The 19,429-nt window shown below is 45.3% G+C and overlaps 1 protein-coding gene across 1 annotated transcript in view; it reads left to right on the plus strand.

The window, feature by feature from the left end:
- ATP4A (ATPase H+/K+ transporting subunit alpha) overlaps positions 1-14,818 on the plus strand; it is a 34,630-nt gene extending 19,812 nt beyond the window's left edge. Inside the window, 15 exon segments of the mRNA XM_032228573.1 lie at positions 1,862-1,996; positions 2,203-2,395; positions 2,899-3,074; positions 3,988-4,124; positions 4,281-4,431; positions 6,592-6,760; positions 7,557-7,611; positions 7,613-7,665; positions 7,668-7,705; positions 8,238-8,361; positions 9,093-9,238; positions 11,706-11,839; positions 12,896-12,997; positions 14,313-14,404; positions 14,637-14,818. Of these exon segments, the coding sequence (XP_032084464.1) occupies positions 1,862-1,996; positions 2,203-2,395; positions 2,899-3,074; positions 3,988-4,124; positions 4,281-4,431; positions 6,592-6,760; positions 7,557-7,611; positions 7,613-7,665; positions 7,668-7,705; positions 8,238-8,361; positions 9,093-9,238; positions 11,706-11,839; positions 12,896-12,997; positions 14,313-14,404; positions 14,637-14,665 (1,734 nt within the window). The 3' untranslated portion in view covers positions 14,666-14,818.
- The last annotated feature ends 4,611 nt before the right edge of the window (positions 14,819-19,429 follow it).

A 19,429-nucleotide genomic window follows, 5' to 3' on the forward strand; every position in this document is an offset into this window, starting at 1 on the left:
GTTCGGAGAACCGGCAAATGCCACCTCTGGCTGGCCCTGCCCCCATCTATTCTCTGCCTCCCCAGTCCCAGCTGATCAGGAGGGAATGGGGATTTTGCAGTCACCTTCCCCTGGAGTGGGTTGGGAATAGAGATGTTATAGTATCCTTCCTCTGCCATGCCCACCTAGCCATGCCATGCCCACCAAGCCATGCCCACAGAACTAGTAGTAAAAAAAATTTGAATCCCACCACCGCAAGGAGACCCATGTCAAAACATGCATGAGAAGAACAAATTTAAAAATAAGCAAGTGTAAAGGCAGAAGGAGAGAGGAAAAGAAAACAAGAAGAGTAGAAAATAAGAAACAATGGTTGGAGACTAATCAAAGAGAGAAGCAACCTGGAATTAAGTAGTTTGGAAAACCGGCAAATGCCACCTCTGGCTGGCCTCGCCCCCATCTATTCTCTGCCTCCAGAGTCCCAGCTGATCGGGAGGGAATGGGGATTTTGCAGTATCTTTCTCTTGCCACGCCCACCAAGGCATGCCATACCCACCAAGCCTCGCCCACAGAACCCATAGTAAAAAAAATTGAATCCCACCACTGGCTGGCTGGGTCCGCACACCTGCCCTTGTGCTAAGCTATCCATTTATAGCTAACTTTCTGGCTCATTCCCTCCGACCTCCTTGCCAGGTGAGTTTCGCACAGCCCCTGCTTTACTTACCTTAGTTGCCTGAGCTGATTACCTGCTTCTCTGAAGCTCCGTTTCACTCCCAAAGGGGTATGTGGAAGCAAAGCTAGCGGGCGTGAGTGCGCACTCACAACCAGTGAACCACTTGTGAATGTAACTGCAGCCCACCACTGGTATAATGAGAACATGACAAAAGAGTAATCATATACCGGTGATCCACAACAGTTCATTTAGTGACCATTCAAAGTTACAACGGTACTGAAAAAAGTGACTTGCCACCATTTTTCACCCTTAGAAGACTGTTGCAACATCCTTGTGGTCACGTGATCAAAATCCACCCACTTGGCCACTGACTCGTATTTATGACAGTTGCAGTGTCCCGGACAGTGGTGGGTTGTAGGCGGTACGCTCTGGTACAAGTATACTGGTTCCTGCTGGGAGCACCAGGTACCGTACTCTGGAGTGCCCACCCAAGCTCCTTATCTGTATTTGAGCTCTTTGGTGCTTCTGTGCATGGAGCGCACGGCGCCTGTGTGATGCTCTGCCAAGCAGCTTCAGTGTCCGTGGAGGCTCGCGGAGGTGTCAAAAGAGGTAAAGACTCATGCACGCACTCCGCACATTCATGTGGTGGACCCCAGGCCCCGTTGCAACCGGTCCCGGAGGTCATGTGATCTCCTTTTGCAAATCTCTGACAAGCAAAGTTGATGGAGAAGACTTTAAGCCAATTTTTGAAACTTGGCACTTTAAGACATGTGGACTTTGGCTCCCAGAATTCCCCAACCAGCATGTCTTAAAGTGGCCAAATTTGAGAAACACTGCCCAGCATGGCATAACCGCTTGAGGTTTTGTCCACAATAGGCATTCAGTTGCAACTCCTCGCATCCTCAACCAAACCAGTTAAGGTCAGAAGATAAGGCTTATCATGAAACACACTTGAAAAGCAGTGAGGTTGGGTCAGCTGTTCAAGTCAAACCCAAGTTTGGGGCAATCAAAAACCTAGAAAAGTTTCTTCTGCACCAGCTACCCAAATCTCATTTTAACCATCTTGACTTCTGAGGAATGTTGTGAGTTGAAGTCCACTCATCTTAAAGCAGCCAAAGTTGATAAATGTTGATCCAGTATAAATGCAAATTCAGCCAGCACGTCAACGGTGCTGATCCTGTTTCTCTGTTTTCTCTCCCTTTTCAATCCCAGCGTATTGTGATTGGAGATGCTTCAGAGACAGCCCTACTGAAGTTCTCTGAAATCACCCTCGGCAACGTCATGGAGTACCGGGAACGCTACAAGAAAGTCTGTGAGGTTCCCTTCAACTCCACCAACAAATTCCAGGTGACTTTCTATCCCCTGGTTTCCAAGAAGTTCAGCAAGGGCCACCAAAAGGAACTCTGATTCAAATAGTACCCGAATGAATCTGGCATTTAAAGCCAGACTCCATTCCTTCCTGCTTAGTTCATTGCCACTATCCAAGAAGCTAGAAAGCTGCACAATAGCTAAGAACAAATCTCATGGACTCTATGGTCTTCCCTTACTTTCAGCTGTCTGTCCATGAGCTTGACGATCCCAGAGACCAGCGCCATCTGCTGGTGATGAAAGGTGCTCCCGAGAGGATCCTGGAACGCTGCTCCACCATTATGATTAAGGGCCAGGAGTTGGCCCTTGACGAGCAATGGAGGGAAGCGTTCCAAACAGCTTATATGGACCTTGGTGGACTGGGCGAGCGTGTGCTGGGTAAGAAATAATCAATGATTGAAGTTTTCATTAAGTATTTTTTTTTAAAATGAAAATCTCTACAACTCCCTACCGGTAGGCTAGTTTTATCTTTGAGAAGAACCTCAACAAAAGGCCCTCTTTTCTGGACCTTCTCCTTTACTGACCTGTTGGACCCTTCCAGGTAGCAATTATGCTCTTGTGAGCAGCATGGAGCCACCACTGAACCTCTCCAACAATTTCTCAAAGGTATTTTACATGAGCAACATTCTGGAAATTTAAATAATGCCTGAAAGCTTCTTGAGCTTCATCCTGTGTATGACAACTGCCCAAGTATCCATCAACACCCTCAACAGTATCAACTACTTGGGATTGTGAGAAACCTGAAATATGAAGTGAAGCACCAAATGCCAAGTTTGAGCACAGTGGGCTAAGTGAAGATGGAGTTGTATTGATAGTTGAATAAGTAGCTTGATTTATGGGCTTATGAAGTAGGTCTCACAATGCTTCCCTCTCGTCCACAGGTTTCTGTCACCTCTACCTTCCCCAGAATGAGTTCCCCCGTGGCTACCACTTTGACAGCGATGAAACAAATTTCCCCACTAGTGGGCTATGCTTTGCAGGCCTTATCTCTATGATTGATCCACCTAGAGCCACTGTGCCGGATGCCGTCATGAAATGCCGTACTGCAGGTATCCGGGTAAGTCCATCAAAAGTTCTGATGACGTCAATGGTTGTGAAAATATCCATAGTAATGCTATGAAAGCTAGACGTCAACACATCGAAATCTTACAAGATCCTAGAATGCTCCTTTCCTAATCTGAAGCTTCTAGATATGTTGGGCATCAGCTCCCATAATATTTGGGTTAGTGTGACAAATAGGTTTAGAAACAACTGTTGCAGGTTTAATAGCAGTAAATGTGAGAGTGATCTTGAGTCTTAGCGGACAACCAATAAAATATCAGCTAGCAGTGTGCGGTGGCAGTCAAAAAAGCCAATACAATCCTAAATTGCATTAGCAGAGGGATGCAATCAAGATCAAGGGAGGTACTTAATAAAGCCTTGGTAAGACCACACCTAGAATACTGCATCCACTTTTGGTCACCACACTATAAAAAAAGATGCTGAGACTCTAGAAAGAGTGAAGAGAAGAGCAACCAGGATGATTAGGGGACTGGAGGCTAAAACGATTGCAGGAACTGGGTATGCCTAGTTTATTGAAAAGAAGGACTATGGGAGACATGATAGCAGTCTTCCAATATTTGAGGGGCTGCCACAAAGAGGAGGGGATCAAGCTATTTCCAAAGCACCTGAAGGCCAGATAAGGAATAATGGATGGAAACTGATCAATGAGAGATTCAACCTGGAAATAAGGAGAAATTTTCTGACAGTGAGAGCAATCAACTGATGGAACAGAAGTTGCCTTCAGAAGTTGTAGGAGCTTCATCACTGGAAGCTTTCAAGAAGAGACTGGACTGCCATCTGTCAGAAATGGTGTAGGGTCTCCTGCTTGGGTGGGGGAAGGCTTTGGACTAGATGACCTACAAGGTCCCTTCCAACTCTGTTAATCTCTGTTAAAAATCCTCACCCACTCCTCCCATTTTTCCCCCCAGGTGATCATGGTAACAGGAGACCATCCAATCACCGCCAAAGCCATCGCTGCCAGTGTCGGCATCATCTCAGAGGGCAGCGAAACTGTCGAAGATATCGCCGCTCGCCTCCGCATCCCCGTGGAGCAGGTTAATAAGCGGTGAGAGCATCTTAATACAAGGCATGTTAAAGAGCTTTTTTAGTGACAGCTGCACCGGACAAGGAAGATATTCTGTGCAAGGGAAGAATCATATGGCATTGCTGGGGTGCTAGTGGAGGCCTCCTAATCTTGAGAGGGTTTCTCTCTTGTTCCTAGGGACGCCCGGGCGTGTGTGATCAATGGAGGTCAATTGAAAGATATGGAAAGTGAAGATCTGGTTGAGATCCTCAAGATGCATCCAGAGATGGTCTTTGCTCGCACGTCTCCACAGCAGAAGCTCATCATTGTAGAAAGCTGTCAGAAATTGGTAAGATCCAAACTTCTTATAAAAAACTAGATATATTGACAACCTTTTTTTTACTTTCCCAGCTGTTGAAACCAGAACATTTACAGAACCAGTGATATCATTTATACAAAATACCAAGTGTTGATAATTCTCCTCCTCATTTGGGGGGGGGGGGGTTGCTTATGGTTTAATACATATAAAGGCTTGCCAATGACCATCATAAAGATAATTGATTTGTGTAACCCCCCATAATCACGATTGCTTTATAATTTGATTTCAACTTCCCAGATGGGTTTTGATGAATCCAGTAAACAAGTTAAGCATGTTATTACATGGACACGGTCCATAATTAAGTAATTGCCTGCATCCTTCCCTTCCTCCAAAGAAAATACAAGGCAGTGTCGCCATTTTTTTCAATTATCTTCATAATTGCTTTGTGAAATATATTTGGCTGAATGGGCAAGTGTACTTAATTGTTTTACTCTGGGATATATAGAAATGCCTACAGCACCCAATCTCTGCTCCCTTTGGGTGGACCAGTTCTGCTTCTAATTACCGTATTTTTCCATCTATAAGATGGACCCATGCTACACACACAAACACACACACACTTTTCTTACCCAAAATTCAGAAATCAATATTTTAAACATTAAATACCCTGTTCCTCCCCGAAAATAAGACCTCCCCAGGTAATAAGCCGAATCAGGCTTTGAGCGCATGCGCTAAAATAAGCCCTCCCCTGAAAATAAGCCCTTCCCTAAAATATTTAACTGCATGCGCAGCCGGTCCCCACTATTTCCTGGAGGAAGGAGGTAACATGCTCCACGCCCCCCCCCATGCATCTGCTATCCATGTGGAACAGCCTCACGGAGGCTGCTACCGCTAACCCTAGCTACCACACTCCTCCTCTTAGTAGCAGCCACAAAAAGAGGGGCAGGCTGAGTGATGCTAGGGCTGGCAAGCATGTGCCAGAAACAGAGACAGAACTCTCTGGATCAGCTGATCCATGGGCTGAGGTTAAGGGGCCTCCTGCACCTCAAAAATAATAGACTTCCCCAAAAATAAGACCAAATGCTTATTTCAGGGTCAAAAGAGAATAAGGTTCCACCACAAAACCGCAAAGCCCTTATCTGCGCCGACATAAGTGCGGAGGGCAAATCCGCGCCGTTCGAAGCGCTAAGGAAAACGCACCCTACTGCGATGACATAATCGCGGAGGGCAAATCCGCACCTTCCGAAGCACTCAGCACCCTAAACCTAACCCTAAACCTAACCCTAAACCTAACCCTATCACCGCTATTTGACGAGCTCGGTTTTGTCGTGCCACGGAGAATAAGATCCTATCTTATTTTCAGGGAAACACGGTAGAAGACATTTAGAGAGAGTCAAACTATTCTCCAAAGCACCTGAGGGTAGAACAAGAAGCATGGGTAGAAACTAATCGAGGAGAGAACTAGGAAGAAAATTCCTGAGAGTTAGAACAATTAATCAGTGGAGCAACTTGCCTCCAGAAGTTGCGAATGCTCCAACACGGAAGTTTTTAAGATGATGTTGGATAGCCATTTGTCTGAAATGGAATAGGGTTTCCTGCCTAGGCAGGGGGTTGGATTAGAAAACCTCCAAAGCCCTTTACAACTCTGTTATTGTATTCTATTCTATTCTATTTTGCGGAGTAAGACATTCGCTTACTGGTACTGGTACTTATTTTTTATTTATCTGACATTTTTATGGGCTCAGAACGCTCCGACATTACCGCTCCCTGTCGTATCTGAGTACTGGCTACGGGATGTCCGCAGCATCAGCTGACATCAGTTACATAAGGCTCATGATTGGAGGAAACCTGTTAGCTTGTCTCTGCAATCAGAAGTTTCGCTCGTGAGGCTAGTTTGCAGAGATAAGGTATCAGCAGTTTCGCAACCGCTGTTCTTCTCTCGCTCCCCACCCCCACCCCCACCCCCACCCCACGTGTATAAGATCCCCCTCCATTTTTAGGTAAATGTTTTCAAGAAAAAGTATTGTCTCCTACAGGGAAAAATACCGTAACTATATCTTTACAGAATGAAGGCCAAGAAGAAAGACACAGCATGGCAATACTAAAGAGAAGGGTTGCCCATTAACAAATCTTTGTTCTGAATCCCGTTCGTACAACCCTAAGTCCCACACGCCTCGCTCTTGTCCACAGGGTGCAATTGTGGCTGTTACGGGAGACGGGGTGAACGACTCCCCAGCGCTGAAGAAAGCCGATATCGGAGTCGCAATGGGCATTGCTGGATCCGATGCAGCCAAGAATGCTGCCGATATGATCTTGTTGGATGACAACTTTGCTTCCATTGTCACCGGAGTTGAGCAAGGTCAGTTCCTGGAAGGATCCCTTCCTAGGGAGATTCTGAGATAAGTTGTCCTCCTCACACATCTAAAACAATAGCAAGTGTTTAGATCCATATACCACTTCACAGTGCTTTTCAGCCCTCTCTCAGCGGTTTACAGAGTCAGCCTATTGCCCCCAACAATCTGGGTCCTTGTTTTATTGCAGGGGTGTCAAACCCAAGGCCCACGGGCCAGATCTGGCCCACAGGGTGCTTATATCAGTTCCACGAGCCACCCTGGAAACAGCAGACTGCCCCATGGTGCCTCTGTCAGTGAAAATGGAGCTTTCGGCCCTCCCAGGCTCCATTTTCAGCGATGACTGCCTCCTGCAGCCATCTACCAATGAAAACAGAGCTTGAGGGGGTCCCACATGGTCCCTTTGAGTTCCGTTTTCACTGGCGGAGGGCTGCAGGAGGCCATCATGGCCGAAAATGGACCTCAGGAGCCCATTTTCACTGGTGGAGCACTCAGGGCATCACAGGCATCCCTGACATGAGTGGCATCAAGCTGGCCATGCCCACCCCAGTCCCCGAGGTCAAACATAACCCTGATGCAGCCTGCAATGAAATCAAGTTTGTTTTACCTGTTTTACCAACTTCGGAAGGATGGAAGGCTGAATACACCTTGAGCCTGGTGGAGATTCAAAGTGCTAAATTGCAGGGCAGCCGGCAGGCGCAGAAGTAGACTGCAGTACTACATTCTAACCACTGCCCACCGTGGCTCTTACAGCACATAAAGAAACCATTCATGTTCTGCATTTTTCCTCTGTTTCCCTTCCAGGGCGCCTGATTTTTGACAACCTCAAGAAATCCATTGCTTACACCTTGACCAGAACATCCCAGAGCTGACCCCCTACTTGTCTACATCACCGGCAGTGTCCCTCTTCCCCTGGCATCACCATCCTCTTCATCGAGTTGTGCACAGATATTGTAAGTCCTCAAGGACCAAACTAAAGTTTGCAGGAAGCAGTATAAGAGACACACACCCCTCTAAGCCATCTTTAATTTTGTGGGTCCCATTTTGCCCATGCATAAGTCACTTCTTTTGAAACAAAACTCACATGTTGGCTTAGCCTGACGTGTTAACCCAGCTTGTTTAAGGCAGTATCATTGTTGCAATCACACAACATGCAAAACCCGCGAAGCCAGCGGCTGTATCTATGAGTTAATAAGGTGGGTTGTTGTTTTTCAATAGTTTTAATTTTGAGGTAGGTAACCAGGCTAGACCAATTTAGCCTAATTGATTAGGTTAAGGTAAACCCGAGTGATACAAATAAATTCAATTGTCAGGTTAAGTGTGTTGTATGAATCCAACCTTACAGGTCTAAAACCTACTCTTGCTCCAAATGGTTTTCATCCACCACCAAAAGTCCCCAAATTTTCAGTCCATCATAGCAACTCAGGGTGAAATTAAAGCTGTTCTTGTGTGCCAAATGCTTAAATATTCTGTCCTCCCCCATAGTTCCCTTCAGTTTCTCTGGCCTATGAAAGGGCTGAGAGCGACATCATGCATCTGAAGCCCCGAAATCCTCGACAGGACCGTCTGGTCAATGAAGCACTAGCTGTCTACTCCTATTTCCAGATTGGTATGTATGCATGCAAGAAGATTCCACCTAGCGCTTATCAGAGCTAGCAAAGAAAGAGAATGCATTTGCTAGAGAGCATGTGCTTTTAATGTAACTTTAAAATAAACATCCGAACTTGTGTTGTTGTTTTCGATAGTTCACTAGAATAGGTTTTGATTAGCTTTATCCAACAGAAACAAAGCCACACCAGATGTATCAGGGGGGATTGCATCTCCTACACCAGTAGGGAATTATGGGTACTGGAGTGCCAAGATTGCAGGAGAATGTTGGGTTAGGAAAGCCTGATCTAGCCGTGAATGGCATCAAGGATAGGCTTTGATCTACAGTTCTCAATATATTTATTGACCTGTAAGGAACATGAGGTTTCTGCCCTCTTTTTTTTTTTTTTTTAAGAATCTCTTCAAATGCTGAGGAGTACCATTTCCTGGATCACTTCAATGGACCTATTCTAAAAAAAAAAAAAAATAGCTGAGAGGACAGAGAAGTCAGGAAATTGTTATTATAAATATTCCCTCGCGCCAAGAAGCTAGGACAGTGATAAAGACCATCCTTAAGAGCTGGAAGAGATCGCAATGGTGCAACCTCCTTGCTTTGGCTCATTTGCTGAAAGTGCTTGCGATACACTGTCAAAACGTGCTCACCCAAATACCGAAACCCGCTGGCTTAAAAGTCTGGTGTCGAAGTGCAGCAGGACCAGAAACCCACACAACCTGTGCTGTTTTGCCTCGCAGGAGCTATCCAGTCATGTGCTGGCTTTGTTGATTACTTCACCGCCATGGCGCAAGAGGGCTGGTTCCCACTGAAGTGCGTAGGGCTTCGAGCCGCCTGGGAGAATGACCACATCCAGGACGTTCAAGACAGCTATGGCCAAGAGTGGGTGAGTAGAGATGAGAAAGACCAACCTGACTCCCAACCTGATGTTCCAACTGTTGCAACTCAAGACTTCTGTTTACCCAACCTGGCAACCGGGAGTGTTCTTGATCAGGGTCTCCAACCTTGGCAACTTTAAGACTTGTGGACTTCAATTCCCAGAAATTCTGAGAGTCAGAAGTCAACACGTCTTAAAGTTACCAAGGTTGGAGATCCCTGTTCTTGATGATTCCTTGATTAGATTGTTTACTTTTAGCTTTGCATGAATTGCAGAGGTGGGTTCCTACCAGTTTGCACCAGTTCGGTAGAACCAGTTTGTCAAATCTACCGAACCGGTTAAAAGAGGTTCCACCAGTGGACCTGGAAAGCAGGCCACACCTAAAGAAGAGACTCCAAAAAATTTGAAACCCACCACTGACACACACACACACAGAGAGAGAGAGAAAGAGAAAGGAAAAGAAGAAATAAAAAAAAAAAAGTGAGAGATGAAAGAAAAAAAGGAAAAGGGACAGAGACAAAAGGAAGGAAGCAGAGAGAGAAAAGAAAAACACATGGCCGGCAAGCCACTCCCACCAGGTCACATGGCCGGCAAGCCACTCCCACAAAGGAGGCCACACCCACAGAGTAGAGTTGAGAGTTTATTAACATTTAGGCCGCCCTTTTCCCTGAGGGGACTCAGGGCGGCTTACATAAAATCAGGAGGGGGGAATACAAACAATGACGTAGACACACATAGAGTAAAAATAATGAACAACATTCATTCATCATTCGGGAGGGGCGGCTATCTTTGTCCCCAGGCCTGACGGGCTAGCCAGGTCTTGAGGGCTATGCGGAAGGCCTGGACGGTGGTGAGGTAAATCTCCACGGGGAGCTCGTTCCAAAGGGTCGGAGCTACTACTGAAAAGGCTCTCCTCCTTGTAGTTGCCCCCACTGGCTGGCAGATGGAATTCGGAGGAGGCCCAATCTGTGAGATCTAATTGGTCGCAGGGAGGTAATTGGCAGAAGGCGGTCTCTCAAGTACGCAGATCCACTACCATGAAGGGCTTTATGGGTGACTAGTAGCACCTTGAAGCGCACCCGGAGATCGACAGGTAGCCAGCGCAGCTCGCGGAGGATAGGTGTTGTGTGGGTGAACCGAGGTGCACCCACGATCACTCGCGCGGCCGCGTTCTGGACTAGCTGAAGTCGCCGGATGCTCTTCAAGGGCAGCCCCATGTAGAGCACATTGCAGTATTCCAGCCTAGAGGTCACAAGGGCCCGAGTGACTGTTGTGAGAGCCTCCCGATTCAGGTAGGGCCGCAACTGGCGCACCAGGCGAACCTGGGCAATGCCCCCCTGGTCACAGCCGTCAGGTGGTGATCAAAGGATAGCTGTGGATCCAGGAGGACTCCCAAGTTGCGAACCCTCTCTGAGGGGTGTAGAATTTGACCCCCCAGCCTGAGTGATGGAATATTGGTCGAATCTTTGGGAGGGAAGCACAACAGCCACTCGGTCTTTTCTGGGTTGAGTACAAGCTTGTTAGCCCTCATCCTCCATAACGGCCTCAAGGCCTCGGTTCATCACGTCTGCCGCTTCATTGAGTTGGCACGGGACGGACAGATACAACTGGGTATCGTCCGCATATTGATGGTATCTTATCCCGTGCCTGCGGATGATCTCTCCCAGCGGTTTCATGTAGATGTTGAATAGTAGGGCGGATAAGACCGAACCCTGAGGCACCCCATATGTTAGGGGCCTAGGGTCGACCTCTGCCCCCCCACTAACACCGACTGCGACCTGTCCGAGAGGTAGGAGGAGAACCACCGCAGCACGGTGCCTCCCACTCCCACCTCCCGCAGTCGTCGCAGAATGATACCATGGTCGATGGTATCGAAAGCCGCTGAGAGGTCAAGGAGAACCGGATGGAGGGATGTCCTCCATCTCTGGCTCTCCAAAGATCGCGTCAATGCGACCAAAGCGGTTTCTGTGCTGTAACCGGGTCTGAAGCCTGACTGGAAGGGGTCGAGATAGCTAGTAGGTTCGAAAAAAATTTGAAACCCACCACTGATGAATTGGTAGAACACTCCTGCTATCACTGACAGGGCAAGCCACTGGTATATAGAGAACAAACCCTGCTCCCTTCTAACATTGATGATGTTGCCTAGTTAGGTAATAAAATGTCTGCAAGAAAACAATCAAAATCAGAGAGCATCAAGGACGCCACCATTCAACCCTGAGCTGCAAATATTCTCTTCTATGAGTAAACCAGTAAATCAGGGACTGGTTTGGACAAAACTCAGCAGCACTTTTTCGTGCAGCTGTTGATAAAAATAGGATTGCCAACATGATCGCCAACGTCTGATGACGGATACAAGAATACGTAAATACTCTGTATTGTCTTAGAACCTCAAAAATATTTAAGCAGTTCTCGGGGTTATTTGATGGCTGATGGGTCATCTATTGAATTTTCCACCACCGTTTCTTTCTATTCCCAGACATTTGGACAGCGTCTTTACCAAGAGTACACTTGCTATACTGTCTTCTTCATCAGCATTGAGATGTGCCAGATTGCAGATGTGCTTATCCGCAAGACACGGCGACTTTCTGTCTTCCAGCAAGGATTCTTCAGGTAGATCACACTCTACACCTCCAAGTGAGATCTTCCTAGACTGGCACAGTTAGGAACATGTTTTTTGAAATCCACGTCTGTTATGCTGCGATACTATACATCAGAACAAAAGGATAGTAGCCAATGGTTGCTTGGAGATGTTGACAGAAATATTCAGTGAACAAAATTAATATGAAGGAACCTTCAGGATTGTCCAACAATTCAGTGGTGACTTTGGATATCGAAAGAAAGTTGAATTAGACTCTTACCTTGAACCCACTTGGTTCATTGAAGAACTGGTACTCATATTGGAAAAGTGCTATTTATATAAATAGAAGGATTACAAATATTCTACATCTCTAAGGAGGTTCTTACTAGAAATAATTTTTCCAGTAGGCAAATGGCACAAAATTTAACTTTGCTGATAGATACTACAGCTGGAATCTTTTTTTAACTTTTCCAACCCAACAAATTCAATCTGTTGTTTGATCTCTTGCTCATATACTTAGTTTTCGAATTTGTGTTGGTTGGGGAGTGTTTTCCTGACCAAATGGTGTTACTGTGTTTCCCCGAAAATAAGGCAGGGTCTTATTTCTTTGACCCCCATAATGGCCTTTTCAGGGAGGTCTTATTATTTTTGAGGTGCAGGAGGCAGTGAATGTGGTCACCTCATGGCTGCTGCTGTGTTGCAATATTTTCGGGGAGGGCTTATTTTAGCGCATGCACTCAAAAACCCAATTGGGCTTATTATCTGGGGAGATCTTATTTTCGGGAAACAGGGTAGTGATGGGCAAATCTGTATCAAACATGAGGGAATAAGCTCCTTTCCCAGAAAAATTGACAAATTGCAACCCAATCCAAGATCAAATTTGAGTTCTCCCTAAACTTGACCATTTTGGGAATTCAACACAGAATAGGAATATTTGCCTTCTTACCCTGGAATTGGCTTCTTTCCACTGAGTGATCCAGTTCTGCCAATGATCAATGACCATCACCCAATTATGGTCTATTCAAAGCAGAAAATCAAGAACAGACACACATCTTCCATCCAGCCCTTTTCATCTCTTTCTCTTTCAGAAATAAGGTCTTGGTGATTGCTATTGTGTTCCAGATCTGTGTGGGCTGCTTCCTCTGTTATTGCCCTGGGATGCCCAATATCTTCAATTTTATGCCCATACGGTAAGAACTTCTATCCATTGGTATTCTAACGTGACAAACCACGTCTAAAAAGTTCTCACGAAGACATACAGGGCACAGTTAGTTAGAAAAGCCCACAGCCACCTCTGAACGTGTCTCCCCAAAACCTCAGATGCATGATTTTTGTAGTTTGTTTTGTGTTGCTTTGTGGTTTACAAGAGATGGCTTTCAATGCTATACCATATAAGAATCCTAGCAACTCTGGCAAATGTGAATAAGCAAGCCAACGTTCTCTTCCCACATTCTTGCTTCTCTCTTTCCACTGTACGATACTACACTCTAAGCATGCCTATAAATCTCAGCTCTCCGGACACTTTACCCTTTATTCAGGAATTAGCTATCTCAGCAAAAAAAAATCCCAGACAAAACACAACAATCTTGACTAATCACACACAAAAAACCAAAAGATGAAGCATAGAGATATAGATTTGTCCACTGCAATACATAAACATCAATAACTGTATTTATATATTTGATTTGCAATCTACACTTTATAACAGGAGCTCAAGGCAGGCTCTAGTTCTAATTCCTCCAATTCTTTTCCCCAAACAATAATCCTATGAGGTAGGTAAGGTTGAGAAGGGGTGAGGTGAGGGGAGCCCAATATAGAAGGAAGCTTCTATAGCTGAAGGTTGATTAGAATTTGGGTCTCCCCATTTCTGGTCCAACCTTTACCACAATTTCACTGGTTTAAAACCTAGTTATTTGCCTCTCTTTCACAAACCATTTCTTGTTCTTTAGGAAACCCCACCTCATATCTTAGAAATCCTTACTCAACTTGCTCTAACATGTATTTTCCTCTAGCTGCACTTCCATTGTCTATTGTTTCTCTATCCCATCAAACATTTAGATATTAAATTCAGCAAAGCAAGAGTAGCTCATTTACACATCACCTTATAACAACAGTAAGTACAGACACAGGGAAAGACAACAAGGAGTTAAAGCGCTAGAAGGCTACAGCTTACTCCTGATCCAATTCTCCCCTTTAGCTAAGTGGGAAAAAGCAAGTTCCCTCAGAAGAGGGAACTTCCTGCAGCTCGGGTCAGCACCAAGGACAGCAGTCACTACAGCCCTACATTGCAACTGTCCCCCTTTTTCCTGGGACCCAGCAGGAGAAAGCACAGATCACAAACTGAAAAACAAAGCTTTGGGGCCGTATTTGTGTGCAGAACGATGCTCAGTTCCTGTCTCCTTCAAGACACTTCACTCAAAGATGAGATTCAGCTCAACGGGCTAACTTTTGAAGCTTTTAAGCTTAACTTTGTCCATTCTTTTGTCATCCCCCCCCCCCGTCCAGATTCCAGTGGTGGTTAGTGCCTCTACCATTTGGACTTCTCATCTTTGTGTATGATGAAATCCGAAAATTGGGAGTCCGGAGACACCCTGGAAGTAAGTTACAAGAATGGGTAAGGAGAGGAGGGAAGCACAAGTTGACATAAAGTTCACAGAAGGCTTGATTCAGACATCTTCTACTGCAATTCCCAATTCTGGATCACTCAGAAATAGTGCTGTACTACTAAGGGTACACCTCTTTGTTTTTCCGTCGTCTGACAAACTGCCGTGGGCATTAGTGATGCCACGGTCACCCTCAACCTGATCCCATGTTGTTTCTTTCTTCCAGGTTGGTGGGACAAAGAACTGTATTACTAAAGATGAAACTCTGGGCAGAGAGTTGCGCTGCCTGGGCTGCTCCCTGTGGGTGCAAAGTACTACAGTCAGAAGGAACCTTGGGATTTGCTTTCTTCGTTAGCTACACCTTCAACCAAGCTTGCTGAATTCCTTACCCTTCCTATGATGAAGTTCCATACCCCACGTCCTCCTCCAGCTACTCTGGGACTAGAATCTGCCCATCATCAAGAAAAAATATTTGGGATGCTGATATGCATGGGGAAACGATCCTTGAGATGGCAACCAAATATAAACATTGGTAGAGATATAAAGTGGTTTTTTTTATACATATAAATATTAAAAAAAACAGGTTTCAAACCCCAAAGCCTGCAAACGAGGCAATATACCTCAAGGGAGAGTAAGCTGAGCAGGTTGAGTAAGTGGTTTGCCTCCGTTTGTCCTCTCCATAGGAAAAGCAAAATTTAAAAACAACACCGACTATAAGATATGTAATGGCACATTAGCATCTTTCAACTTCTGCACGATTTGGATTTTTGGTCTCCTTGGATTAGAAGTTCCCAAAGCATAAAGATTACACAGAAGAACTTTCTCACAGTGGATGAAAGGAAAGCAAGAGAATTCACACACAGGCAAGCAGTCTACGTTCAAGATAACCAGACGTTGAAGCTATACTCTCCATTCCTTCAAATTCTGATTACCCTCTAGCCCAATGGACTGCAGTAAGAAAAATAAATAAATGATATAGCCTCATGACGGCATCAGGCAAACATGACTTATATACTTGCACCATACTTTATGATGCAAGTAAATAATTTTGCTGTTTGCGTAATGGTGTTGTTTTGAAATCATTCATCAGCTATCAAATGGGCAGATCATATACCACCACAAACCACCACCTCCTGTACTTGTGAGACTTCCCTTCCTCCCTGGCTACCACCTTATGAATAAAGAGAATGAGCCTTCCATTTTTCTCCAGTCAATTTGCTCACCTATGTGGAGGAACTATAAGATTGAATTAAAGGGAAGGATCGCCCACAAAGTCTCACTTAATGGCTTTTAAGAACCCTGATCCTGCAGAAGAAAATACACCAAGTCAGACTTTGGGCTAGTGTACTTCATCTAACTGTACTTGCTGATATTATCAATTACTAGCAGATAACCTGGCTTCCCCAGCTATTTATTTATATGGGGGGGGGGGAATTTCCGGATCAAATGTAATTTCTAATGTTGGATTTTCCCCTACTAGAGGGAGCCCCCTGGTGGAATACTATGAAGCTGTTACCATGGTATCTCCACTGCGCTGCACAGTAGAGCCATTTTACGGCAGTACAGTAGAAGCCATTTAAAGGCACAACAGGCTGCATCTTAACACACACCTCAAGGGTGTTAGGGCTGTCTTACCCCCACAGTATTTTTTTCCAGAGAGTAAATCATCTGTATGCCAAGTTTGGTTAAAATTGCTGGAGGCATTCCAGAGATATGCTGGATCATACATAGACACACCACAGCCATTTTTATACATATAGATTATTATCTTAAAAAGATAAGTATATATGCCCTGGGACAAAAATGAATCTTTCCACTTCTGTTGCTTTAGACAAATGGAGGACAATTAGATATATATACCCACATGGACTAGAGGGTTTCCAAAGAGTGTCCACCATAACCTAAATAAATCTAGCCAGTTACCGTTCACATTTCCTGAACAAAACAAAAATGGTTTGCAGAGGGAGAACTCTCTTGTTGAGAAGATCATGCAGAGAAGAGGGACCTCTCAGAAGGTTGGGACTATCCAAATGACCCTGTGTTTTTCATTACCACTTGGAACTACATCACCGCATCCTCCACCATGAGCATCCATGCACTGTTGCCATATGCAAGAAGGAAAATAAAGGTGCACTTTATTACTGTCCCCATGACAGGCGAAACCATAAAAAGCCTTAATTTTAACTTTGCCATTTTATCCCCAGCTACATATGGTTTTGCCTGCGAACCTTTATACACACCAAAGCCTAAATAACCTCAGCTTCAAGTATATTCAAGTGTTACTAAAATTCACTGTGCCTTTACCTTTGAGCATCTCCAAACCCCCGTCCAGCTTTAGGTTAGATAGTAGAGCAACAGTTTCTAGGAGTGAAGAGTGCCAGATACATCACGACGCAAATGATGGAGCCTGTAACACAACTGATGTACTTGCATCCAATGTTATAATAAGTGTTACCTTGTGTATGATGATCTTATGACGTACTGTAATTTTTATATTATTGTGGCTGGTTATGGATGCCGACGCAATAGAACTAAGGTTGAATAGGGTAGGAATATGAAATCGTTCTGTACGGGTTCTGTTGGCTTAGTGGGTTGCATAAACATCATCGTAGTGTCACACGGTCCGATGCCTAGAGCCGTTCCGCTGAGCCGCTCCTTCCTCTTCTCGCTGCCTCCAGAGTCTTCGTAGCTCCAATGGCTTCCTCTTCACCTCCAGAGGGCAGCTGCTGCGAGGTTTGGCTTTTTGCCCCCCCCCCCCTTTCACCGGGAGCCGGGCTGCAGGACCTGCAAATCTGCACGAGCGCAGATCGCGCCTAGGCAGGCAGGAAAGGGCGCAAAATTCGAGGTAGGAAAGATGGAAAAATTTAAAAATAAAATAAAAGCTGTGAGAAATCCTGTGGATGCTGCAAAATGGGAGAAATAATACTACAAACATATCCTAACTAACACTATTCACTGGAGAGTCACTGAATAGCTCCTGTTAGGCCGAAGACTGAGGTTAATCTGGGGAGTCACCAGAAGGAACAGAGGGAGTGTCCTCAGATTTACCTCAGTCTCCAGGCAATTGGGCCGTAACAATACCCATACAGTGACTCCTCCCATGCCCCACCTTGGAGACACAGGTGTAGAGAACAGCCAAATGAATTCAAACTGGGCAAAGTATAAATAATTTTTTTTAAATTAGCATCATTCTTGGAATTGCCACAGTGGAACCGATCTCACCGCAGGAAGGCAGTGCAAAGGCCTGTGTGTCTTTACAAACAGAATCCATAGCTGAGCTGTCTTAGGATGTACAAAGACGTGGTCTCTCATGTTGGGAGTTAATAATTGGTGGCGCTTCAGTTGCTGTGTACCAGGGTGACAAAGAGAGCCAAGGAGCTGAAGGAAAGGAGGCCAGTGATCACCGCTTTAACCAGAAGCGCAGTCCAGCTACCCAGGAGGAAGACGTGCACAAACGATCTAGAAAAGCAGAGAGAAGTAGTTGAGGCCTGGGACTTTAAAGCTGGCGGAAAAAAAATCCCACTATTGCATCAAAAGCCCAAGCTTGATTTGTACATCGCGATGAACCAAGATACCGCAAATCACACACACGATCAGCTACTAACTAAAAAAAACAAATGTTGACTTTCTATATAAAGACCCAACAAGCTGACATGATGGCTTTCAGTGTTGGATGAATACAACCAAATGTAGCCAAGGAGAGGGGCATCCACTGGGCAGGGAGGGTTAAAAACAAAAAAAGCCAAGATGGTGGCTTTGATCACAGCCGCGTCCCCCGTCTTACTTTTTGACCTAGCACAAATACTGGGGAAGTTCTCCAAGGACTGCAGCAAAGGAAAGTCTCGATTCTTTGAGAAGAGGGTTTTAAAGAGCCATGGCGAGGATGTGGAAGGCCCACTCAATTTCTCACTCATACAAAAAGGTTACTCAGTTCTGGGGGGGGGGGGGGGAAAGGATTCTTGGACAGAAAATAAAAGAACGGGGAAACAAGGATTTGAACCAAGGATCTGGAAGTTCCCAAGGTTTTCTCTGTCACACACGCAAACCCCGGTAACCTCCCTCGACCACCTTAATTGCACCAAGAACACTCACTCCATAAAGAAGGCTTTGTAGATACTGACACCTAGGAGGAATAAGTAGGCAATCGGTAATGTTTGGGTAATCGTAGCGGGTGAACATCCAAACCAGGGCAGCGGTGGCGATGTAATGAACCTGAAAGGACACAAAACGAGGGATAAGGAAAGACTCCCAAATGCTTTCCAAAACCTACCGTATTTTCCGGAGTATAAGATGCACCTTCTCCCCCCACCCTCAAAAAAGAGGGAAAATCCAGGGCGTCTTATACATTGAATACAGCATTTTGGGCCCCGTGAAACCCCGCCCCCTTTTGCAAAATGGATGTGCAGAGGCTTTGGGAGACCTGCAAAGGCAAAACGAGCAAAAAACCCCGACTGGTTTTGCTCGTTTCTGCGCCCCCCCCCCAGCCCCCAGGAGAATTCTACAAGCCTCCCAAAGCGTATGAAAACCTTGGTTTTTTTGCAAAAAAAAAGAGCCCGTTTTTTTAAAAAACAGGTTGCTTTTTTCTCATTTTTGCCCCCCCCCCCCCCGCCCCAGTCCCCAGGAGCACTTTGGAAGCCTCTTAAACTTTCTGCATGCCCCATTTTTCACAAAAAATTGAAGTGCACAGAGGGTTTGGGAGGTCTGCAGAGTGCAAAAACTTTTTTAAAAAATTTACCTCTTCAAATCTTGGTGCATCTTATACTTTGGTGCGTCTTATACTCCAAAAAATACAGTAACTGCCAAGCAAAACATCTGACATCCATATATCAACTGGGATTTATAAAACACTGCAGTATAAAACTCAAATATGTTTCTTCCAAAGCTAGCTAGCTAACCAGCTCTGTCCTTGTCTGATTGTCTCCTTTACAAAGTCCTTAACTTCAGGCTCCTCCTTGGTATTTGCTGACTCTAAGTTCACTCAGTTTCCATTTTAGCTCTGGGGATGGGGAACCCAATTCC

Source organism: Thamnophis elegans, chromosome 12, assembly GCF_009769535.1.
Source record: "Thamnophis elegans isolate rThaEle1 chromosome 12, rThaEle1.pri, whole genome shotgun sequence".
In the NCBI taxonomy this organism is placed as follows: domain Eukaryota; kingdom Metazoa; phylum Chordata; class Lepidosauria; order Squamata; family Colubridae; genus Thamnophis; species Thamnophis elegans.